The sequence below is a fragment of the Dipodomys merriami genome, unplaced genomic scaffold, assembly GCF_024711535.1.
Source record: "Dipodomys merriami isolate MVZ:Mamm:240054 unplaced genomic scaffold, mDipMer1.0.p SCAF_354, whole genome shotgun sequence".
NCBI lineage: Eukaryota > Metazoa > Chordata > Mammalia > Rodentia > Heteromyidae > Dipodomys > Dipodomys merriami.
This window is the reverse complement of record NW_027205093.1, coordinates 905123-931017: the sequence shown is the minus strand read 5'-3', so window position 1 is coordinate 931017 and position 25895 is coordinate 905123. Positions and strand designations below refer to the sequence as shown.

The 25895-nt window shown below is 47.0% G+C and overlaps 1 protein-coding gene across 4 annotated transcripts in view; it reads right to left on the bottom strand.

Annotated features, from left to right (window-relative positions):
• Ppp1r16b (protein phosphatase 1 regulatory subunit 16B) overlaps positions 1–25895 on the bottom strand; it is a 97783-nt gene that overhangs the window by 46758 nt on the left and 25130 nt on the right. For all 4 annotated transcript variants that reach the window (XM_069988347.1, XM_069988349.1, XM_069988348.1 and 1 more), the window contains one exon: positions 22167–22513. In XM_069988347.1, coding sequence (XP_069844448.1) covers positions 22167–22416 — 250 coding nt within the window. In that variant the 5' untranslated portion in view covers positions 22417–22513. The remainder of the gene's footprint in view (positions 1–22166; positions 22514–25895) is intronic.

Here is a 25895-nt window from a genome sequence, read left to right as displayed (position 1 = left end):
TCACTCCTTTTAAACATCAGAGCCCCCAAAGGATGCCATGGTGACAGGCAGAGGCTGGGCATGCCAGGAATCAGTCCAGAGACTGGACTCCAGAGAGTTCCAAAGACTGAATTTGGCTGACATTTCGGGGGGGGGGCAGGGGAAGAGCAGGAAAGGATACCTGCAGCACCCCTAGACTGCCTCCGTGTTCCTCATGCGGAAGGCGGGTCAAAGCCACCCCTAGCCACTCACACGCTGCTGCTAGCCTCCTTCTTCCTCTGACTGCTCACTCTCTGAGACTGCCTCCACCCAGGAGAAATCCCAAGGCCCTTCCAGATCTCCAGTCAGAGGAGGCAACCAGCTCACATCTGTTCTGCCGGGAGGCTTTGGGATGAAGGGTCAGCCGTGACTGGGCCACTGGAAGTCACTGGGGCTCTCACTGTGCCCCAGGCCCCAGATCTGCAGCTGACGACTTCCTGTCAGAACTTCCTGCTCCTTGGTAAAGTGGCAGTAGTCAGGACCACAGACTTAGCATGCATCTGATGGAGTCAAAACCCAACTTGATTACTTAGGAGCTGGGAGACCCCGACAGGCCTCAGTCTGCTCTCCTGTAAAGAGGCTGTTTACCATTTCTGTCTTATATAATTTCCTCTGCAGCTGGCCCAGCTCCACACTCAATATGCAAACGCCGCTCTGTCTCCACTGAGCGGTGAGATAGGGGACTCTGGCTCAGGGTCACTGGTCATCTGGCATCCCTTTTCCACACCTCACGATGCTGATGCTTCGTGGGGCTGAGGCTGTCAGCCTGAGCACAGGCCACCCCTAAGCAGAGGGCAGGAAGCCAGAGTGAGGAGGCCGCAGAGCTAGGTCTTCCAACAGCCATGGACTGGACTTAGGACCCCAAGTGGGCTGGGCTTGGCCAGGTCTGATGCTGTCCTCTCAGGAGCCAGAAAGAGATCTGAAGCCAAGAAGGTGCCAGAGGAAGCCAAGAGCTGCCATCTTGGTTCTCAGGTGGACTGCAGGGGATGGATGCAGGTCAGCTGGGGTAAGTGAGGGAGTAGAGGACCTTACCCCCAAGGAAAGACCTACAGAAGCTCACATCCCCACCAGGATCAGGCTGGCCCTGCCAGAACCCAAGGCAGAGCCTGGCTCTCCAGGTGGACCCAGCTCACTGGAGCGTCACAGGTATCTGGGGTTGGCAGCCATGTCGTAGAGGAAGCCTGGGGCTGCAGGATCACATGCATGCCCTCAGTGGGTTGGGGTCATCTAGAATTTGCTTAGGTCAGGGTTGGCTCAAATAACAGCTGGGCTTTGACAGAACTGAGACACGTGGAGCCCAACATCCCATGGTAGGAGGAAGGAGGAGGAGGCTGGAACTCAAGAGTGGTTGAGTGATTTGCCCAAAGTCACATAGCAGGTGAGTGGCAGACTTGCATCCAGGCCTGGCTGCTTCTACACTGCAGGGCTGTATGCCTGAACAGGGTGAGGGGCAGCCAGGGGAAAGACAAGGGGAATCAGACAGACCCCCAAAAGGATGTGGGTACTCTGAGCAAGAGAGAGGACATCGATGAGAGCATCTAGAGAGGGTCCCCTGGGTGGGAATGAAGCCAGCATGGAGACCCTGGATGTCACTTTGGGATTGTAGATTATGAGCTGAGGGATATGAATAGAAAGAACAAAACTCCTTCCCTTACTGAAAACTGAGACACTTCATCCCGGTGGTACAGGGACTCTGAATCCAGACCCCAGTAGTAGTTACAAGCCACATGGGATTTCTTCCATATGCAAAAACAAAGCAAAGCAAAAACAAAAACAAGCCAGGCGCTGATGGCTCACGCCTGTAATCCTAATTACAGGAGATCTGAGGATCAATTCAAAGCCAGCCCAGGCAGGAAAGTCTCTGAGATTCTTATCTCTGCTTAACTAGCAAAAGAACCAGAAGTGAGCTGTGGCTCCAAGTGGTAAAGCACTAGTCTTGAGCAGAAAGGTTCACGGACAGCACCCAGGCTCTGAGTTCAAGCCCCAGGACTGACAAAAAAAAAAAAAAAAGCGAAAAAATTTCTAGCAAAAGTTTCCTACTGATCTTGGATCCACTGGGTTAAAGAAAATATAGTACTAAAATGAACTTCACCTGCTCTTTTTTCCCTTTGTAAGATAGCTACCTGTGCATGTAAACGTTCCATGCATAGCTTACATTCAAGCTGGTAGATATAACAGAAAGAAAAGGCCTGGTCACTGGCTACACGAGAGCCGCTACAACCATTGCCATAAACACACACACACACACACACACACACACACACACACACACACACACACACACACACACACACACACACACACACACACACACACACACACACACACACACAATCCTCCTGTCCAATAGCAGTCACTTCCTGTTCCCTACCTCCCACCCCAGCCTGGGGAAACTCAAGAGTACCAAGGTGAGCTACAACATGATCGAGAGACCAGTACCAAAACATCGCTGCATAGCTTCTTTGGCAGACTGACCAACAAAAACACCTGCCATCACCCACTTCCCCTGCAATCTGGGTGGACTATGGTGGTTCTGTGTCCCAAGAAATTGGCAGCTTCCTACATCCTTCAACACTTGCTCTTGAAGCCTTGAGCCATCCGACATGACAGGAAAGGGAAGAGTCTTAGAGCCACATGAGGAAGGGCAGAGACCCAGTCAGCTGCCTGGTGTTCTTTCCTGAAATCACCCTTCCTGCGATGGCAGACAAGACCGTGTAGAGATGAAATTTCCTCTACTCCATCTACCCTGTGCCCATTCTGCCCACCCCACTCCCAGAGAAACAAGATTCTTCCCCCACAAAATGATAGGTCCAAAGTTCTGCCAAGACCTGGGGACCCCCCCCTGAGCTCCTCTAGTCTGTAGTGGACTTGCCTTCCATGCAGCAAGCCTTGCAGGATCTCTCTCAGCTTCTGTACCACTGAAAATGTATCTGCTGTGGCTTAACTGTGTCTCTGCCCCCAGTTCATATATTAAAGTATTAACTTTCACTGTGGTGGTATTTGGAGAGCTAGGTAGGCCTTTGGGAGCTAGTTAGGTATACATGAGTTTATGAGGATGGCATTAATGCCCTTAAGATACCAGGAAGTGCTCTCTCCTCTTCTTTCCTCCTCTCCCCTCCCCTCTCTTTCCTCTCCCTCTCCCTCTCCCTCTTCCTCCCTCTTTCCCTTTCTCCCTCTCCGCCCCCCTGTCTATCTCCCCTCTCCTCTCCTCTCCTCTCCTCTCATCGTTTGTCTCCTCCTCCCTCCATACAGTAAGGAGAGTCTTCCCCAGAAACCAACCATCCTAGAACCTTGAACATGAACTTCCAGCCTCCAGAACTGTAAGGAAGCAAGAGTTGTTGCTTAAGCCACGTTGTCTATAAGGTTCGTTAGGCAGCCCAAGCTGACCACGAAAGTGCCCGAGGGTCCCACTGAGGCCTGAGGGTCACGTTGTCCTGGAAAGACGGGGGAGCTCAGACCACTTGGGGATGTCAGGTCCCCCCCGCCGCCACCAGCTGTGCCCTGAGGACACATGGGGTCACCACGAGGATCAGCCACCCAGTGCCGTGAGTCAGAAGCTGTTTATTAGCCAGAGCACACCAGGACCAGAATATACTTGCCAAAAATGGAACTTTAAGAAATCTACAGACTTGTGTGGGCTTTTTAGGAAGATATTTTCAGCAGCTGAGACAAAGATGGTGCCTCTGACATGTCCCCAGACCTACCTACCAGATCCATCTACATAAATCCAACTCTCTTCCACCAATTAGTGCCTAACCTTAAGCTTCTTTTAGTGAAAAACAATTTCACCAACAAAGAACCTCCTGGAGGGGGTGGTATAGCTGGAAGCCAGCAATTTACTGAACAAGGCATCTCATCACCAAAGATACTGAGATGACATTACTTTCTTTCTGTCCATCATAGGCCTTAAACTGAGAGCCTGAGCTCTGAGCTCTTTGGCTCAAGGTTAGCAGTTTACTATTTGAGCCATTGCCAAATGGTTTTCTGGTGGTTAACTGGAGATAAGAGTTTCATAGACTTTCCTACTTGGGCTGGCTTTGAACCGAAATCCTCAAATCTCAGTGTCCTGAGTAGCTAGGATTATAATCATGAGCCAACAGCTCCCGGTGATATTACTTTCTTAACTCAGTGCCTAGGCACTGTCCCTGAGCTCTTTGGCTCAAGGCTAGTGCTCTACCACTTGAGCCACAGTGCTACTTCTGGCTTTTTCTGAGCAGTTCATTGGAGATAAGAGTCCTGGACTTTCCTGCACAGGCTGGTTTCGAACCACAATCCTCAGATCTCAGCCTCCTGAATAGCTAGGATTATAGGCGTGAGCTACCAATGCCCTGTGACATTACTATCTTAAAATAAAAAGTACCTGGACTCTTTGGGACCCAAATGTGAATCTATGTTTCTTTTTTTTTTTTTTTTTTTTTGGGTCCAGTCATAGGGCCTGAACTCTGGGCCTGGGCACTGTTATTTTTCTTAATTAAATGTCTTTCTTCTGGACACTGGTGGCGCACTCCAGTAATCCTAACTACTCAAGATGCTGCAATTTGAGGATCATGGTTCAAAGCCATCCTGGACAGAAAAGTCCCTATGAGATTCTTATATCCAATTAACCACTCAAAAACAGAAAGTGGAGTTGTGGCTCAAAGTGGTAGAACAATAGCCTTGAGCAAAAGCTCAGGGACAGAGCCTAGGTCCTGAGTTCAAGCCCCACAACTGAAAGAAAGAAAAAAAAAAAAAGAAATTTTTCTGAGGCCCAGAATTATTGCCATACAATGTTTCCCAAGAACCTAATACCAGCAGATGCTTTTGAAAAATGTCAGCTGGGGGCTGAGCAGCATGGATCAAATGGTAGAATACCTGCGATACGAGTATTGCTAAAAAAAAAAAAAAAAAAAAAAAAGTCAGGTGGGAGTGACCTTTAACATGTCTTCAGACAGAGGGAGATGTCTTTTCTGTCTTCTCCTATAGAGAATGATGGAAAGTCATCCAGGACTATCCATGTCTCAATACCAATGATGTCTAGTTGCTTCCCGGGGAAGCCTGGGCTAAACCATCACTTTATCTGACAGATCTCCTAGGGAAAGAGCTTGAGTCAGAGCATCCAGGAGGCCATGGGCATTCAGCATGTTCTTCAGACTCCTTGCTCAAAGAGGATGCTCTACCTGCACCCTCACCTTGCCAGGTACCGTTAACCAGTGATGGGGGGGGTGGGGGAACAACCAGGCTGGTGGAGGGGGATAAATGCTCCAGGTTTGAGACATGCTACAGCACTAGGCTGGAAACTTAAGTCTTGCAGGCAGCCGGTCCTGGCTCTGTCTCTTGTGTGCATACGTTTCTAGACTGTGGTATGTCTCCGTTTATCCACCTGCAAGGTGAGGTGGCTGGGGCTCTACTATTGGAGCCACACCTCCACTTCCACTCTACTATTGTAGCCACAACTCCACTTCTGGCTTGGGGGTGGGGGGGATTAATTGGAGATAAAGTCTCATAGATTTTCCTGCCTAGGTTGATTTTGAACCTCAGTCCTCAGATCTCAGCCTCCTGAGTAGCTAGAATTACAGGCATGAGCCACTAGCGCCTAGCCTCGGTTCAGAGTTGTTGAGAGGATATGTAAGTTGGTGCATAGACGCACACAATGTTAGGAGCTGGAGAATCCAATATATGCTGGTAGAGGGAATTCTGCAGGGGTGACGGGCTGATTGAGACCTGTTCCTTCTTTAGCCAACTCCCTGTCATGCCGCTCCCAGCTTCTTCTCTCATCTGGAGCTATTACCTTCTCAATGAACACCAAGCACAACCTGGCTTTAGCCAAGATGAACCCATCCTGGTCTCTGTATCTGGAGGACACTGCCTCTTGCTGGCTATGGCATAGAGCAATCAATATCGCACCCACTATCTTTAAGCCTTGGGTCTGTCTGGGCTAAGGGATGGGGACTGCACAGCCCACATGACCTATACCACAGAACTCTGCCAGACAGGGCCATGAGTCCTGGCTAGTGATGGGGAGAACCCCAGCTGTTGTGTAGGGGACTGCGGCAGTTTTCCAAGTGCGATATTCAGACTCCTCCTCCCTGTGGCCTGTCCTGTAACCTGCCCCGAACCAGCCCAGCCATTCTAGATGTTTGCTCCTGAAAGCTGGAAGAGCTTCATTATGGATCTGATTAAATCATAAGGAATCTCATTTCAGGCTTGCCAGAAAACAAGTTATTTTCAGCATCCGTGGGCAGCAAAAGGAGAAGAAAGTCATGAGCCGGAAGGAATGACTGCAGAAATGAGCCCATTCAGAGGAAGGCTGGTCCTATGTCTCCTTGGCACAATGTTGGGTGCCAAAGAACTTGGGAGAAGTTGTCACAAGATATTCTGGGGTTTTGTGGGTTCTTTCAGTAACAATGGGAGATTGCATTCACTCTGAAGGTTGGAGAAAGCAACTCAGAAGTTAATTAGGGTCCCCCCAAAGAGCTTTTGTCATTAAGATGGGCCCAAACCAACCCAAATAGATATATTCAAGACTAGCTTAAGAGGTGATGGGAAGCTGGCATCCCATGGCTCACACCTTTAATCACAGCCCTTGGGAAGCTGAAATTTTTGGGACTAACACTGGAGGCCAGTCTGGGCAGGGAAAAAGTTCGAGACGCATTGCCAACAAAGATATGGACATAATGGTGGGTACCTGTAATCCTAGCTACCAAGAAACATAACATAGATGCATCACACCCAGACTCACCCCAGCAGGAAACAAAACCCTACCTAAAAAACAACCATTAAAAATCAGGGTTGGAGGTGTGGCTCAGTAGTCAGAGTGGTTGTTTAAGAAGCCCAAGGCTCTGAGTTTAGACCCCAGTACTGCCAAGAGGGGGGAGAAGGGGGAAGACTAAAAGAGCGCCCTAATGCAAGCAATTTTACGTGATGTATTATGTGGGACAGACAACCCTTGCTTTCTCCCTCTGATTTACAATGAACACTGCTGGAGGAAAAAAAAGAAAGAAATCTTTCATACTAAAGTGCTAATGATTATAACAACAACAAAAAAGGTTCATATGAATGACTGATAGGAAGCTAGTCTTGAGTAAACAGAAAAAAAATGTACACATGACCTACAACGGAAGAGGTATTAACCTTGCTTCTAGCCTACTTCAATCAAAGCTAATAGAGGTAATAGTCAACATCTCCTTTGATGGTGCTTACTGCCCATCTATGAATATTCTGAGCCCCTAGTTCTCCCCAATATCATTCATCCTGCTGTACAGATGAGGAATTAGCACTTAAAAGAGGTTGGGTAATTTGCAAAGTTATCTGACTGCAAGCTCTTAACCTTTGGGGTCTACCACATACCCCAGAAACCCGTACCTTACCTCTAAGGTCCTTCAATTTCTCACACCCCACTTACACTCTCAGAGGCTTTATTACTGAGCATGCTGCATTTGTGAATTAGTAATTCATTCCATCTGGCTGATGATTATTTTTCTATTCGAGTTTCTGTTTCAACATTGATCCAGACTTTAACCCCAATTATTGAGAGTTCAACATGACCTTAGGAAATCACACAATCCAGAGTTGTGGCTATACAGCTAATAAGCTATCAAATTAAATAAGCAAAAGCATCATTCTCCTGTACCAAAATCTGTCAAGTGTATGTGTGTGTCCTCAACCCAGAGGTCTAGGGGTCCCAGAGGGAGGATCTGGTCACAGTGGTTGCCCACCCAATAGAACTCAGACATTTTAGGGACATCAAGAGCATATCATGTCTCTGCGCAACATGACATGCTCAGAATTATCACACTGTGTTACTAGAATTCCAGCCTAAAGAAAAGGAACATCTAAAATGCATGGTAGATGATAACAATGATGACCCTTTTCAGTACGCATGCTCCTGCACAGACTCCTTCCACGCTGATGCTAAACTTGGCCATGTGATTCACTTGGCCCAATGAGACATCAGCAAACCTGATACAGGCAAGACCTTGATAACTTCTCGTGTACCTGGGCTTACCTTCTTGCAACTGAGACCATGATCTGGGATGAAAGACCACATGGAGAAAGAGAACAAGGCAGGTTCACAGAGGCAAAACACTGGCTGACCCTGTAGTACCTATGGCCCTAAGCATGAACTCAGGCCAGGGCTGGGAATAGAGGCCTAGTGATAGAATGCTTGCCTAGCAGGCCAGGGACTGATAGCTTATACCTGTAAGCCTAGCTACTCAGGAGGATGAGATCTGAGGATCATGGTTCAAAGCCAGCCTGGGCAGGAAAGTCCATTAAAACTCTTCTCTCCAATTAGCCTCCAGAAAACTGAAAGTGGTGCTGGGACTCAAAGTGGTAGAGCACTAGCCTTGAGCAAAAGAGTTCAAGGATAGCTAACACACCCTGAGTTTAAGCCCCACAACCACCACCACCACCACCACCAACAACAACAACAAAGGAGTAAACTCAGGCAAAAAGTGTTAGTCAGCTTATTAGTTAAGTACTATGATAAAGTACCTGAGGAAAAGACCCAAAGGGAGGGGGAAAAAAGGAAAGGAAAGAGGAAAGGAAATGAAAAAGCAAAGGCCTGGACACTGTCTCTTAGCTTTGAACTATGATCCTCAGATCTCAGCCTCCTGAGTAGCTCGGATTATAGGCGTGAGCCACGGGCACCCAGCCTCTTAGCTTTTTTGCCCAGAACTAGTGCTCTACCACTTAAGCCACATCTCCATTTCTGGCTTTTTGCTGGCTGATTGGAGATAGAGTCTCATAGACTTTCCTGCCTGGGCTGGTTTTGAATTTTGACCCTCAGATCTCAGCCTACTGAGTAGCTTGAATTACAGGTGGAAGCTACCAACACTCGACCTGGAAAGATTTATTTAGGTTCATAGTTTTAAAGGTTTTCACCCATAGCCAGCAGAAGGGCAGGGCAGAGCAAAGCTGCTCACCTTACAGGGACAAAGAAGCCGAGAGAGCGGAAAGGAAGGAAAGAGCAAGGAGGAGAAACACCTTGAAGGGCACACCTCAGAGGGACCTAACTTCTTCCAACTAGGACCCATCTCCTACCATTTCCAACCCCTCCCAATGGTCCACAACGTTATAAATTCATCCATAGATGAACCCATCGGTTAGGCTGGAGCCCGGAAGATAGAATCATTTCCCAAGAGCTCAACCACTGAACACTGCTTCGTTGGGGCAACTAAGACTTCATCACTCAAGCTGCTCCCTGATATAAGACCAGCAGCAGAACTGCCTGCTGAAGCCAAAGAATAATTGGGAAATAGTAAGCTGTTCTGAGCACTGTTTCAGGGGAGTTGTTATGCAACAAGAGCTGACAGATGAAGCACAGCGCTTCACGGTGACTCACACAGAGACCTGCCATTCCTGCCTTTGTGGTATCCAGGGAATTCAGAGGCCCTAAGCACAAACACTGTGGAGCATTTCTCTTAGAGGACTGACAGCCTTGCCTCCATCAGATCTGAGTGTAACTTAGCTTTTCTTTTGTAAATGACAAAAGTGCCCTTGTCCTCCTTCTACTGGGCAACTTTCATACTTCCCTCTTCACCTCTGCTCCGCAAACTCCCTGAAGTCTAACACAGTAAATAAGGCAGGGAACAGTAGCACTAGCTCTGTTGTTGGCCCAAACATGGCATAGGTGAGAACATTCTAGAATTTTCTTCAGCTTCTCAAACCTTTCTCAAAACTTTCCTCTACGTGGTTGGCAGATGGTTTGGCTTTGGCCATTCTTCCCACTCTATCAGGAAGGAAACAGGTCGAAGGTAGACAGCAAGCAGGAGTAAGTCATGTCAGAAATGTTTTCAACTCTCTCAGTGAGTTCTGTAGGCTGGGACATTTCAGAGAGAGAAGCTAATGTGGTTTGGATCTGGAATGCACTCAGAGGCCATGTGTTGAAGGTTTAGTCATCAGCCTGCGGTGTTTTGGGGAGATGGTGGAACCTCGAGGAGGTGGAACCTAAGGGGAGGAAACTAGGTCATTGTGGGCAGGGGGAGGTATGACTTTAAAGGGGACACTGGAGAATAGGAGGATCACAGTGCAGGGATACCCTTCTCTGTCCAACCTTGTTTCCCAGCTGATATGAGGTGAGCAGTCTCCTCTCTATGATGTACTACTGTGCCACTGGAGACCCAACCATAGAACCTAGTGACCATGCACTGAAACCTCCAAGATCAGGAGCCAAAATAAACCCCACCTTCTTTTAAGTTGTCACTGGTATTTAGTCACAACAAGGGGACTGACACGGGCTCTGTTAACTCCAAAGAATCTTTGGCAAGCCCTCTTCTATTTGTCGTTATGACACCCTGGAGAGATGCTGGCTGAGTAGCATGGAAGTTGGGATCGGGGGCCAGTGCCAAAGGAGTTTCAATTGGCTGAATTTCCCCCTCTGCAAGACCTCCAGGTCAGCATTAGTTTCATGGATGACCAAACTAAACAAAGTAGTTTCCGCTCCCAAAGAAGAATTTCACACTATCTAATATCATGAGGCTACTGCACAAAATCACAGCACTGGGATGACAGGAAATGAGAATCGCCTTCCATGGCAAGAGATTCATTTAAGCATGGTTCACTCATTCTGTGCCTATAAGCAGCAGACCTAGCTGGGGTGGGAACTGCAATCAGAAGGTTGTGAGGAGGTGCACAGTCATCGTGTTGGAGGGAATTATGCCGAGATGGGTCGAACTCTCCTTTCTCCATAATTAGATTATGCTTAGCAACAGGATGTAAACATTCATAGCTATTGGTCACAGTGTCCTCTCTTCTGGAAAGGACTAAATAGCAATGCTCATAAACGGTCTCCTTGCCTCCTTTCTCTGGAGCCCGTTCTTGACAAGGCCATCTTTACAACACCTCTCTCTATGGCACAGTTACATGAGTGCTGTGCCTTGACAAAGTGGTTCTGCTAGACTCCGCTCCCATAGTGGCTCATTCCACTATGAAACGGAGGGTCATGGCTTGAGAACTATCAACCCAGAAAAGCTAGATGTGTGCCTGTCATCCCAGCTAATGGAAAATGCAAATAGGAGGATGACAGTCCAGGCAAGACCCAGGGGGAAGGGGAAGCAGACATAAGACACTATCTGGAAAACAAAAAACAAACAAACAAACAAAATACCTAACTAAAAGTAAAAAGAACCAGAAGTATAAGTGGTAAGATACAATTCTGGGAACTGGGAGCTAACCTGAGACAAAGCTGAGAAGAAAAACTTAACTGTTAGGATAGACTGGTCATAGTCATCTAACTTAGAGATTTTTTTTTGTAACCTATATCCCCACATGTGCTTGAAGCTGTGAGCTCCTTGAAGTTTTCAGATACATACAACCCTGCCTCAGTTAGCTTGAGTTTCTGTCACTAGTGACATTAAAAAAGCCCTAATTCATCAGTTAAGAATCCAAAATTAGGGCTGGGAAGGTGGCTCAGTGGTAGAGTGCTTGCCTTGCATGCATGAGGCCCTGGGTTCGATTCCTCAGCACCACATAAGCAAAAAGAAAAAAGCCGGAAGTGGCACTGTGGCTCAAGTGGTAGAGCGCTAGCCTTGAGCTGAAGAGCTGAGGGACAGCACCCAGGCCCAGAGTTCAGGCCCCATGACTGGACCTCTCCCCCCCCCCCAAAAAAAAGAATCCAAAATTAACTGAGCAGGTGGATAATGGGCTTCTAAGTGAGCAAGATAAATTCAAATTCTTGACTTTGGAGTCAAAAGGCAAGCGTGTGTCGAGGAGAGCTCTGGGTCCTGGCGAGGTTCTGTTTCTCCAGCTAACTAAGGCTGCTTCCATGTGTGCATGTGGCATATGGAAGTGCAGCTAGCTACCCTTTGAACAGTTTTCCTAGAAAATCAGGATGGGAAAGATACTTCATTATTGGGAAACCAGTCGAGGGAGTTTATTTTCTTACAAGTTCAGTACAAATCAATAATAGTTATCAAAAAAAAAAAAAAAAAAGACAGAAACTTGGGCCATGCTAATCGACAAACTAAACCACAATGAGAAAAGTAACAATTGTACTCACTCTAAGTTAAGCCAGATCAGACTTTAGGAAGGATATGAAGAAAGCAGAGCATGTTCAAAAATGTCAAAGCCGCCGGGCGCCAGTGGCTCACGCCTGTAATCCTAGCAACTCAGGAGACTGAGAACTGAGGATCATGGTTCAAAGCCAGCCTGGGGGGCTGGGAAGGTGGCTCAGTGGTAGAGTGCTTGCCTTGCATGCATGAGACCCTGGGTTCAATTCCTCAGCACCACATAAGCAGAAAAAGCCTGAAGTGGCACTCTGGCTCAAGTGGTAGAGGGCTAACCTTGAGCTGAAGAGCTGAGGGACAGCACCCAGGCCCAGAGTTCAAGCCCCAAGACCGACAAAAACAAACAAACAAACAAAAGCCAGCCTGGGCAGGAAACTCTGTGAGACTCTTATCTCCAATAAACCACTCAAAAACCAAAAGTGGTGCTGTGGCTCAAGCGTTTTAGGGCACTCGCCTTGAGTTTAAGAGTGCAGGGAAAGCACCCAGGCCCAGAGTTCAAGCCCCACCACAATAAACAACAACCATGAGTCCTCCTCTCAAGTTAATAGGACTTTCATGGGAGAAAAAAAATAACATTCCAGCTTTCCTAAAGGATATGGAAGGATACTTTTCAGAGTCATGAGCCATGTGCCTACTTAGCAAAAATTACCATGGTAAATTTGATCCAAATTAATTGATTGATTTCCTTATAATACCAATTAGTACTCTAAATGTTTGAAGTTCTGAAGAAAACGTGATGTGAAGAATACATATTGTGAATGACTGAAAATAACCTAGAACACATTTTTTTAAAAGAACAATTTTTTTGTCAGTGCTGATAGCTCATAGCTGTAAACCTACCTACTCAGGAGGCTGAGGATGAGAAGATCAAAGTTCGAAGTCAGCCCAGGAAGAAAAGTTTGCAAGATTCTATTTTTAATTAACCAGCAAGAAGGCTGTACTGGAGGAATGGCTCACGTGATAGAGTGCTAGAAAGTTGAAGGAGAGCATGGGGCCCTGTGTTCAAGCCATGGTATAAGTAGCAAAAGAAAAAGAGAGGAACTTGAGGAAGTCCTTGTTGAACTGTATATCAAGACTCAACAGAAACCTGAAGGATTCCAGCGTAAATGACAACTGGGCGGGTAAGGGTGAGGGTGGCATCAGAAACTTATGGGAAAGTGAAGCATGCTGGGAGCACTGATATAACTCTGGAAACAAAACCAAAATGCATTGCAGAGGGATTATACATTTAACTATTTAAATGAGGCCACAAATACTTAGAAGAAAAATACAGGTTAACAGACATTGTTAGATGGGGAAAACATTGGAGTAAGCGTTGACAAGGTTTTTTCTAGAAAGGACAAGACAGGAAGTACTGTCATTGTTGCAGGCCATAGGGTTTCTTACAAAAACTCATCTGTGTCACTGTGGTTAAGCAGCCGTAGGCAATATGTAAGTGAGTGGATGTGGCTGTGTTCCAATAAAACTTTATTTATAAAAACAGTTGGCAGATCTGGCCTTCAGGTCATAGCTTTCTGACTCTTGCTTTAAAGGATAAAAGCATAGAACAAAATAATAGAAGGGAAAAGCTAGTATAAACAGATTTGAAACCCTGAAGCACAAAACCTGTACAATAAACACACTCAGTGGTTGAATGCATGTATAACATATGGAAGACACTGAGGTTCAATGCCAGTGCTGCCAAAAACAAAAACAAAACCCAGGGGCTGAGACCGTGGCTCAGTGGAAGAGTGCTTGCCTTGCATGCATGAGGCCCTGGGTTCAATTCCTCAGCACCACATAAGCAGAAAAAGCAGGAAGTGGTGCTGTGGCTCAAGTGGTAGAGCGCTAGCCTTGAGGTGAAGAGCTGAGGGACAGCGCCCAGGCCCAGAGTTCAGGCCCCACGACTGACAAAACAAAAAAACAAAACAAAAAAAAACACCACACTATAAACAAAAAGTTAATGAAAACATGACTATATATGGCAGAAAATACATGAGCCAAAACCAACAACAAAGGGTTAACATCTCCCCCTATATTGACACTCATTCTCTTCTCTCAAACACATCAACCTACAACCATTCAATTCAATAAGAAAAGGAAATACATTAGTAGAAAAAAAAATAGGTAAACCAGATGCTGGTGGCTCGAGCATGTAATCCTAGCTACTCAGGAGACTGAGATCTAAGGATTAAGGTTTGAAGCTAGCCCAGGCAGAAAAGACTGAGACTCTTATCTCCAATGAACACCAAACCACCAGAAGTGGAGGTGTGGCTCAAGTGGCAAAGCACCAACCTTTTCAAGGAGGAAAAAGCCAAGTTGAGACTATCAGGCTGAGTTCAAGCCTTAGTAACACACACACACACACACACACACACACACACACACACACACACACACACACACACACACACACACACACACACACACACACACACACACCTTAAAAAGTATAACACAAGACAATTCACTATTTTTTGTTTTGAAAAAAAATCATGACTTTTTATAAAAATACTTCTGTGAGCATGTGGTATCTTTGAAACAAGTCCACAAATTCCTCCTTCAGGAGATGGGGCGTCCTCCCTCCCCTGGAGTGTGGGCTGCACCAAATGAGTCATGTCTCCCGAGCAGAACAGGGTACGTGATTTCCAAGGTCACAAGGTCATCTCAGCTTCCTGTACCCCTTCCCTCACTCTCGGTACTGCCACCTGCCCCAACATGCTGAGAGGCTCCTGTGGGCTGAATTGAGGTCTCCTGTCAAGAGTCAGGTCAACATACTTTCTTGGAGTGGGGTAAGTATAGCATATGAGAGTCTGAGCCAGAACTGCCCAGCTAAGCTGCTGTTACACAGGAATAGACAAAGTTTAACGGATAATGAGCTTATTATTCTAACATAGTGAATGTCTTAATTCCTCAATTTTAATTCTCTCTCTCTCTCTCTCCATGTTTGTTCTTTCTGTTTGGTTTTCCTTTTTTCTTTTTTACTATTACTGGGACTTGAATTCAGAGGCTGGCACTATCCCTGAGCTCTTTTTGCTCACGACCAGCACTCTACCACTTGAGCCACAGTTCCACATTTGGCTTTTTGGAAGTTAATTGGAGATGAGTCTCATGGACTTTCCTGCCTGGGCTGGCTTCGAACCTCCTTGCTCAGATCTCACCCTCCTGAGTATCTAGGATTACAGGTGTGGCCACTGACGCCTGGCTCTCTCAGTGTTTTGAAGACATGTTTCCTATGTAGCTCAGCCTGGCTTCCAACTCACAATGTAGCCCAGGCTAGCCTCAAACCCATCCATGATCCTCCTGCCTCTGCCTCCTGAGTGCTGAGATTACAGGCATGCATCACCATGGCCAGCTTAAATTTTACCTTCTCAATATTTCTCCCTTTCTTTCTTCTGTACTTTTAAATCTTTCTACAAGGATGAATTGTGTATGTGTGTGTGTGTGTGTGTGTGTGCGTGTGCGTGCGCACGCGCACGCATGTGCACGTACATGTGCCAGTCCTGGAGCTTGAACTCAGGGCCTGGTTGCTGGGCTTGAACTCTGCCTTGTTGCTGTCCCTGAGGTTTTTTGTTGTTGTTGTTTTGTTTTTTGCTTCCAGCTTTGTGGTGATTAACTGGAGGTAAGAGTCTCGTGGACCTTTCTGGCCAGGCTGGCTTTTACAATCCTCAGCTCTCAGCCTCCTATCAGTAGCTAGAACTATAGGCATGAGCCAATGGCACCTGGCAAGGATGAATTATTTTTATAACACAAAGAAAAGCAACTTTTCTTTCTAAAAATTACTGAAAGTCAAAACTAGACAAGCCTGTAGTCTGAGCAGTGTCTGGCAGGTGCCTGTGCAAAGTCTGAACTAGTGTGGACCGGGTCCTAGCACCCCAGCCAACCTCAGCTAGCATTGCCCTTCCCCCTGTTTTACATAGTAGGTTTCATTTAAGTTAAAGTTTCCACTGCTTCAGAAAAGAGAGTGTGAAAATCTTTACAAGAAAATAAGACTTAAGAGCTAACTTTAGTACCCAAGATTCACTCACCCTTTTTGGTGACTGAAGGTTCCATAACGAAACTATTAAAAATATATTGGTGGGGTTCCTGTGGCCCTGAGAAGAAGCCACTGTGGTGGCTGTCTGTAAGACCCCAAAACGAGGACCCCCACAACTGACAAAAAAAAATAAAACTAGAGGGTGGTAATGGACATATAACTCATGTAACTCTGTAAATAGCCTGAACAACTACTGAGCTGTACACTTAAAAGGTACAAATCTTATGATACATTATATAAATTAAACTCTAGGTTCTTTCTTTCAGAAATAGGGTGAAATCCTCCATCTAATTTCAAGGATTAAGGAAAATCGCATACACAAGAGCAGGTGCCCTGGCACAAAGCAAGCACCTGATAAATAATCATGAAGACAGCATTATTATATAATCTTATTACCATGTACTAATAAGAGATTATGTGAATGCAGATAATACAGAAATAACCATTTCTATCACAGGTCTACTTATCACACCATCCGAACCCTGACCAACTCCAATGAACCTCTCTGCCATCTTGTGGGGCCAGTATGCTATGGTCACGCTCATTTACAAGTGGGGAAACAGAGGCCCCAAGACGCCAAGTAACTTCCTTGAGAGTGCACAGCTAGCAAACACTGGCACTGGGTTTTGGATCTTGGAGAATGGACAGTTCAACTCCTGGCCCAGACCCCATCCTACCTCCCAATGAACATCAGATACATATTGAGTTTTTCCTCTAAGCATCTCATTGGTGGCTCACCATGCCACACCCAGCCCTGAAGAGCTAGAGGTGGCAGTCCGGGGCTTGTTCCAGAGGGACCTTCGCAAGCAGAGGTGAGGGGGTCGGAGGGGAGAGAGAGCCAGCAGGAGCTAGGCTAGAGCTGCCTGGAGAATGGGGAGTCCAAGCTGAACAGATGGGGTTCAGGCAGGTCTGAGGTCAAGCCCATGAGTCTAAAGGCAATGCAGGGCCAGAGAAGGAAGCTGGGTGAGTTCCCCAATACTGCCTTTCTCTGGGGAACAGCTCACACTCCCCAGGCAGGTGGGGAAGGTTGACTCAGAAGATGCTATGAGCTCAGGGGAACGGGGGAGCAGCCGCCCCCGGCTCCCACTCCACTGTGAGCTAACACCTCAGCAGCCACCCCAACACCAGCTTCACCAACAAGCAGAAAGCCAGTCTCAGCCAGCTCAGAGCAGTGGGCTCTGATGCGCTGTCAGGAAGATTAGGGCAGGACCCACCCCCAGTCCATGCACGGGGACCCCAGAGGCACATTTCATCCCATCTCCACAGCATGCTGCAGAACGCCGTGTTCTGTCCTCCAGCCTCCTGCTACTATCCCCACAGCCAGCGGCACCAGTCTATGAGTCTACCACTTCAATCCCTCCAGCAGCCCCCGTTTTCTCACATCTGGTCTACACAACTATTTGCATGGGTACACAAAATGTTCATGGTTAGCAAAAACTACTGGAAAAAAATCAATAAAGACCTACTAAAAGCTAGGCGCTGGTGGCTCATACGTGTAATCCCAGCTACTCAGGAGGCTGTGACCTGAGGATCACAGTTCAAATCCAGCCCAGGCAGGAAGTTTGTGGAACCACCAAAAATGCCAGAAGTGCAGCTGTGGCTCAAGTGGTAGAGGATGGCCTTGAGTAAAAAAAAAAAAACTCAGGGACAGCACCCAGGCCCTGAGTTCAAGCCCCAGGACAAGCACCAAACTAAACAACAATGCAGATATATTACATTGTATGTGTACTGACAAGAAGATATTTTGAAGACATTCTATTGTGTGAAAAGAAAGAAAACTTTAAACTAGTATGTCTAGGTTTCCAATCATTTAGGTAAAATCTCAAAAGAAAAAAAAAAGCTCTATAATTCTTCAAATTCACAAATACAAAAGTAAATGAGGGAAATGCCTGAATGGTTAAAAAAAAAACCAGCAAGCAATGACCATAGAAGAGAGAGAGAGAGAGAGAGAGAGAGAGAGAGAGAGAGAGAGAGAGAGAGAGAGAGAGAGGGAGGGAGAGGGAGAGGGAGAGGGAGAGAGGGAGAGAGAAGAGAAGAGAAGAGAAGAGAAGAGAAGAGAAGAGAAGAGAAGAGAAGAGAAGAGAAGAGAAGAGAAGAGAAGAGAAGGGAGGAAGGGAGAAAATGAAGGAGGGGCGAAAGAAGGAGGGAAGGAGTAAGGCAAGGAGGGAGGGAAGAAGGGAAGAAAGGAGGGAGACTAGGAGGGAGGGAGGGAAAGACCTATGTTGATTTTTTTCTAAGAATGCATTTGTGTATATTTGAGTTTTTTAAAACATTAAAGTCGGGGCTGGGAAGATGGCACAGTGGTAGAGCGCTTGCCTTGCATGCATGAGGCCCTGGGTTCGATTCCTCAGTATCACCTAAGCAGAAAAGGCCAGAAGTGGTGCTGTGGCTCAAATGGTAGAGTGCTAGCCTTGAGCTGAAGAGCTGAGGGACAACGCCCAGGCCCAGAGTTCAGGCCCCATGACCAGACCCAAAAAATAAATAAATAAACAAAACATTAAAGTCTGTAAAAACAACAACAACACACGTTTTTTAAGGAAGAAAAAAGTGTAAAAAATACCACTGTTCTGCCACAGGACTCAGAGTTGTCCCATGCAAGATCTGCTCAAGTTCTCGCCACACCTGCTTCCAAGCAGGTAAGCAAGCAGTCAGGGCTCTATTTTACACAACTGAAAAACTAGACCCAGGAAACTGTCACGGAGCAAAGTAGGACTTGCAATCTGAGTGACACTTGTCCTTGAACTCCAAGCCCAGAGCTTAGAGTTATGTGCCCCAGGGCACGCAACAGTCCCTAAGAGATGGGGCCTGGCAGGTCAGCCTGCTCCCAGCACCTCTGAGCAGGCCCTGGGGAAAGGAGACGGGACTTTGTAAGGGAAGAAGGAAGTAAACCAGGAATGGAGAATGGAGAGAGAAGATAACCCCCCCCATCTCCACCCCCATTCAAATTACACCTCATCATGAGCCGCCCCCTGAATGACAAGGGACTGCCACATCATTCGTCTCTCAGCAAGCCACACGTGGGAATGAGCCGTTCCAGGACGTCACACCTCTGGGCTGAGCTGTTTGCAGCTAGTGGATCTGTGAAGCAAGATTGCTCATTTCTTAGAGCCCTGTGATTCCAGCATGAAAAGGAACAGGCTTTCAAGAGGGTTCTAGAAAGCCAAAGGGCAAGGCCAAGCCTGATTAGGTGTTCTGCTTGGAAAGGCATGGGACCAGAGTTCGGGATTGGGGATTTCTTTCAGAATTGGAAATAAACACACACGCACGCACAAGAGGAAAGATCTTAGCTGGACACTAGAAGCTCACACTTGTAATCCTAGCTACTATAGATGGCTGAGATCTGAAGATCATGGTTCAAACCCAGCCTGGGCAGAAAAATCCACAAGATACTTATCTCCGATTAACCAGCCAAAAGCTGGAAGTGGTGGTATGACTCAATTGGTAGAGCACCAGCCTTGAGTAGTAAAAGCCAAGCAAGAGTGGAAGGTCCTGAGTTCAAGTCCCAATACTGGATTAAAGAAGAAGAAGGAGGAGGAGGAGAAAGAGGAGGAGGAGGAGGAGGAGGAGGAGGAGGAGGAGGAGGAGGAGGAGGAGGAAGAGACATCTCAAGAATGGAACCTAGAGCTGGGAAGGTGGCTCAGTGGTAGAGCACTTGCCTTGCATGCATGAGGCCCTGGGTTCGATTCCTCAGCACCACATAAGCAGAAAAAGCCGGAAGTGGTGCTGTGGCTCAAGTGGTAGAGTGCTAGCCTTGAGCTGAAGAGCTGAGGGACAGTGCCTAGGCCCAGAGTTCAGGCTCACGACCGGACCCCCCCCCCCAAAAGAAAAGAATGGAACCTAAGTGTCAATAACAGATTTGAGTCACATACACACTTGTCTCACACACACACACACACACACACACACACACACACACACACACACACACACACACACAGTCTGAAGGCAATTTCTTTAAGATAAGATCTCTTTACTAAGTAGCCCAAGCTGTTCTCAAAATCACCAAACTCCTACCTCAGCATCCAGGTCCTAGGACTACAGGCAGGTAGTACTAGGTCCCCCATAAAGGCCATTTTCTGTCATGTTTTGAGCAAACCTGAGCCTTGCCTGCACCCTATCACACAAAAAAGTATGGACTTTTCTACTTAGGTCATCACACAGGCTTTCGACACATTTCCAATTTTGGAACATGTCAAAATCCCAGAGTCAGGGATGTTCAGCCTGTAAAACCCAGTGCCCTCACTATAGATGCCACCTCTTCCCAGTCGGTCCTTCCATGGGCTGTGTTAGCACCAAGTGCTTGCAGAGTATGCCCAGGAGCTCAGGAAACAACTGGGCCACTCCAGAGACAACAGAAAGCCTAACATTCAGGGATAGGCCAAAGCCCAAGGCGGGTAGGGGGAAAGATGGAAGGAATGTGCACAGACCTCAGCTCCAATGTGCCCTTGGCGCATGCCCACAAAGGAAGGCTTTGGTTAAATCATCCCCCTTTCATCTTGAAACAAGAATCAAATGTGCAGAGTCAGGGTGCTCGAGACCCAAGCTTGGATGCTGGGAGCTCAGATCCTGCTCTACCAACTTGGGCCAGGTTCTGAGTCTCAGTATCATATGGATGTCAGCATCCAGACCACAGGACACATAAGATAATGTAATGAGATAAAAATTAACAAGAATAGAATATCATACAGTCTGAAAAGGGACCATATGGACAATATAATTCACTCATGTTATAGAGTAAAAATGTCCTAGGTAACATGTATGTGTCTGCTCCCAAACTTTATAGACATCATAGGATAATATTAATTAGGAATCTAATAAAAATAAAAATACTAATAGTATGACAAAACATATTAATGACTACTTCGTTTCACAAAGGACTATGTCTAAGAAAACTTCACAGGTATGATTTTAACCACTCCCCAATACCATGAAAGTTGCATCAAAGATTAGTAAAATCAGACAGGGCTGGGGGTGGTGCTTAATGTTTAGCATGTGTAAGGCTCTGTGTTCATTCCCCTTCACTAAAGGAGAAATAAGAACAGCATACACAGAAAGTAGGGAATGAAGATTTGCACAGAGGAAGGGCTTAAGAAATGTAAGATCCTAGGGCTGGACGTGATGGTAAACACTTTTAATCTCAGCTTCAAAGGAGGTACAAGAAGGAGGATCACTGTCTGAGGATGTGTAGAAAAAGTTATATCCTATAGGAAAAGTAATTAAAGCAAAAAAAAAAAGGGGGGGTGGCTAGGGACATAATTCTGAGTTTGGTTCCATCAAAAATGAAAACTGTTGGTGGCTTATGCCTGTAATCCTAACTACTGAGTAGTCAGGAACTGAGATTTGGTCACAGCTGGAAACCAGCCCAGGCAGGAAAAGTCCATGAGACTCTTATCTGTAATAAATTACAGAAGAAAAAAAAAAGCCAGAAGTGGAGCTGTGGCTCAAGTGGTAGAACACTAGCCTTGAGCAAAAGCAGCTCAGGGACAGCAACTAGGCGCTGAGCTCAAGGCCCCAGGACCAACAAAACAAACGAAAACATAAATGCAAGATCCCAGGAGCATTTAGCACTTAGAGGAAGGAAATCAGATCCAATTGTTCATTACTCTGGTCTAGAGCAGCACTGTGCAGGAAGTAGGTTGTCGTAAATATTGGTGGGTGGGAAAGCAAATTATTATGATATTCATTAGCCAAAGGCTGAATTCCTTGTTTCCAACAACAACAAAGTCTAAGATAAAGCCAAAGCTTTTCCTAAGAGAACATCCTCCTCCTGAGATGGGTTGGGCTACTGTTCAGTCAACTCGCCCCAGAACTGGAGAGAGGAGCTACAGACTACCCGCCCGGCATCCTACCTGCAAGCACATGAATCCCTGGCACTGGTGCGCATGCGCAAAACGGAACCTACCCGGAACGCAAGCTTATGAAGGGAACAGCCTTGGCACCAGTGCGCATGCGCATGGAGAAGCCTCCCTGGCCCGAGTGTGCAACCGCTCATGAATCCCTGGTGCTGGTGTGCATGCGCACAAGGAGACCTACCTGGAACGCAAGCTTGTGCCAGGGGACCGCCTTGGCACCAGTGCGCATGTGCATGGAGCGCCGGCCTCCCTGGCATGGGTGGGTGGGTGGGTGCGCGTGCGCACGGACAGACCTACCTTCCTCTGCATCGTTCCTCAACGAGGCTTCCAGCAGCGCCACCCCGGCCTCGAAGGACACCTTCTTGCGGCGGCCACCTGCACTGCGCTTCCTCTCATGCTTGCGCTTGCGGTGCTGCAGGTCCTGCTCATACTGCGCCCACTTCTTCAGCTGCTGTGCCCGGCGCTTCTGGGCAGCGCGCAGGCGCTCCAGCGTGGGCACCTTCTCCAGCAGCTGCAGCTCGGTCAGCAGGTCCACGTGGCTGGCCATGGCCGGAGCCTCCCCTCACCTGGCTGGGGCTAGCACGGTGCGCCCGGGGCCATGGGAGCATGCGGACTGCGGAGGGGCTGGGGCCTCATGGTGGGGCCTGTGGCAGGGAGAGAGGTGGAGACACTGGTCAGGCTCAGAAACTCCTGATTATGTCACCCTGCTGCCTGGGGTTCGAAACCCTTTTGCTGAATGTTTGCTTTCCATTGCTCCTGGGACAAATGTTTGCAGTGGCCCAGAAGAATCCGTGAGGTCTGGCTGCCCTGGGTCATATTTCAAGGACACCATAGCCCCAGCCATCTAATGGCTACCATATTGGACAGCATAGCTGAAGAACATCATTCTAGAAAGTTCTGTGGGATAGTGGAAGGTATCCACCTCTCCATCCACAAACACCTATCAGGTACCATGCCTTTCCAGCAAGCTTTAAAGACCTCCTTTACTGGCTTCAGTATGTGGATGCCGGAACCAGAGGGGTACTTGGGGCTCAAAGCAACCCAAATCCAGCTCCTCTGGGGGGCATCCAAATAGAAGCCAAGTCTTCAGAAATAGGAAGTCTCTGACCCTTCTACAGAAGCTCTTTGTTTGCTCATTATGGGATGTATTGTTATGGGGCTGGGACAGAAAGGAAGCAGAGGGTATAACACCCTCCTGTTGTGTTCTCCAAGAATGGCCTGGGAGCCCTGTGGGGAATCCTCAAGACTTTTCAAGGGCCTCAAGGTTAAAACTTTGCAGAAAATAGACTGAGATGCTATGATTATGCTACTCTGATTATCTCAGAGGGACACAGTGGGTCCAAAGCTATGGATAGGTGACATTGCCACAGATTAAATGTAGAAATAGTTCAGAATGCAGTTAAGAGGCCTAACAGAAAGAAACCTGTGCTGGATGCAGGTGACTCATACCTGTAATCCTAACTACTCAGGAGGCTGAGATCTGAGGATCTTGGTTCAAAGCCATCTTGGGCAGACAAATCCCCAAGAATTTTATCTCCCATTAACCATCAAAAAGCTGAGCCAGCACTGGTGGCTCACCCCTGTAATCCTAGCTACTCAGAAGGCTTAGATCTGAGATTGGGGGTTGAAGCCATCCCAGGTAAGAAAGTCCATGAAACTCTTATCTCCAATTGACCACCAGAAAAACAGAAGTGGAGCTGTGGCTCAAAGTAGTAGAGCACTAGCCTTGAGCAAAAAAAGCTCAGGCCCTAAGTTCAAGCCCTATGACCAAAAGAATAAAGAAAAAGCTGGAAGTGAAAGTGTGGTTCAAGGGATAAAAAAACAGCTTTGAGCAGAAAAGCCAACCAAGAACATGAGGCTCTATGTCCAAGCCCCAGTACCAATATGTGCACGTGACACACACACGAAGAAATTTACAAAATTTTTAGACAATACCTATTTTCTTGCTATTTTTTATTTTAGAAAACACTTGTTTTTCCAGCAAAATGTCACATTTTGTTATAACAAGCAACAGGTGTATTGTTTCAAAGGAATTAGAACAATTTTAAACATTTCCAGCATTCACATATGGCAAATACTGACTGAGAGATAAAAATCTTTGGGATCCTCGAGTTAAAGGGATAAAAAGATCCCTAGACCAAAAAGCAACTACTAAACCTCTGGGGCCTAGAAAAACCTTAGTTGAGGTTTTACTCACTCCTTGGGAAAACTCCTAAAAGAAAAAGATACACATTTCTTCCTTTCATGAATCTCCCAACTCGAGGTCAGGAAAATTCCAGAGTCTGAAGCCAGCTTCATCGGCACAGACTGTGTGGGCTGTCAGATGCAAAGCTGGGGGCGTAGGAGAATAAGAGGGTCTGAGGACAATCACTTGAGTTCCTCTAAGTCAGTTGCCCACACACATAATGCTCTGTCACCTCCCAGGATTTACAAGACTTACAGGACTAAAGAGCTGGCCAAAAAAGTCAGGCTCCCAAAAGCAACGAGATAGAAGGTGGAGAAAAGAAGAGCAGGGAGGGAAGGAGGAATACAACACATGTTACTCAGCAGGCCAAGCTGGCTGTAAGTTGACCCACATAGGGAAAGGTGGGCCTTTTCTAAGAGGATCAGGATCACCCTGAACTTCAACAAGGGGTCCTAAATCTCCTGTGTCCTCTGCTTCCTCTCACCTTCTCCATCTGGGCTGCCCTTCCCCAGAAAGCTAAAGCCTAGGGTTCCACTTCAGTTTGGACCCTCAGAATATACTGGTCCTGAGACTGGAGGGTAAACCAGAAGATGGGAGCGAAGTTGGCTTGACCATATCACAGGGTTCAAAGGTCCAGAGGTCTGAATGGGTCTGCCTGAAGTCATTAATAATCCAGTCACAAGTCAGCGGGAGAGAGGCTCACCAGCTGTCTCTGGCCTTTGTTTGGTTTCATTATGATTTTTGTTTTCAGTCCTATTAACTTCTTATTCTGAGATCATTATAGAGTCACACTGTTGTGAACATATAATACAGAGATTCCAGCACACTTTCTTTAGTGAACTCCAAAGGCAACATCACGAAAGTTACTGTGTGGTGTGGCGGGCAGGAACGCGACCACATCACCATCTGCCAAGCTTGGTCCCATTTTCCCCGCGTTCAGTGGTGTTCTGCCTTGAATATTTACTGGGCTCTACCCACCTGTTGCCACCACAGTCAAATGCTAACAGTTCATTGCCACTGGAGCCACCATCTCAATGCACCCTCATCCACTCCAGCCCCTTACCCTTGGTGATCACTAAGCTGTCTCCTATTGTTAGCTTTCTGCCATCTCAGAAAAACAAAAACAGAGGCTGGGAAGGTGGCTTTAGTGGTAGAGTGTTTGCCTGGCACTCATGAAGCCCTGGGTTTGATTCCTCAGTACTACATAAACAGAAAAAGCCAGAAGTGGCACTGTGGCTCAAGTGGTAGAGCGCTAGCCTTGAGCAAAAGAAGCTCAGGGACAGTGTCCAGGCCCTGAGTTCAAGCCCCAGGACTGGCGGAGGGGAGGAGGGGAATCATCCTTATATCAACAGACTCCACTAGCAGGTAACCTGAGGCTTGGTTTTTCCCACTCCCTGTCATTCCTTTCAGAACTCCTCTTAGCTGTCTTGTGAATCACAGTTCATGCCTTCACTGCCCAGCAGTGCTCCATTGTGCAGGGGAGCTGCACAATGTTCTTCAGTCATTTGTCCACTGAACAACATGGGGGTGGTTTCCGGTTTGGGGGTATGGCATTCATGGACAAGTATCTATGTGATTGTAAATGTTAATTTCTCGATATAAATACCCAAGAGTACAACCATAGGATCGTCTTCTAATTACTTGCTTTATTTAAAAGGAGACTACCAAGCCACTGGTGACTCTCACCTGTAATCTATTACCTAGGAGGCTGAGATCTGGAAGACTGAAGTTGGAGACCAGCCTTGAACAGAAAAGTTTGCTAGATTCCATCTCTAAATAACCAGCATAGAATATAGCTAGGAAGGGCTGGGAAGGTGGCTCAGTGGTAGAGTGCTTGCCTT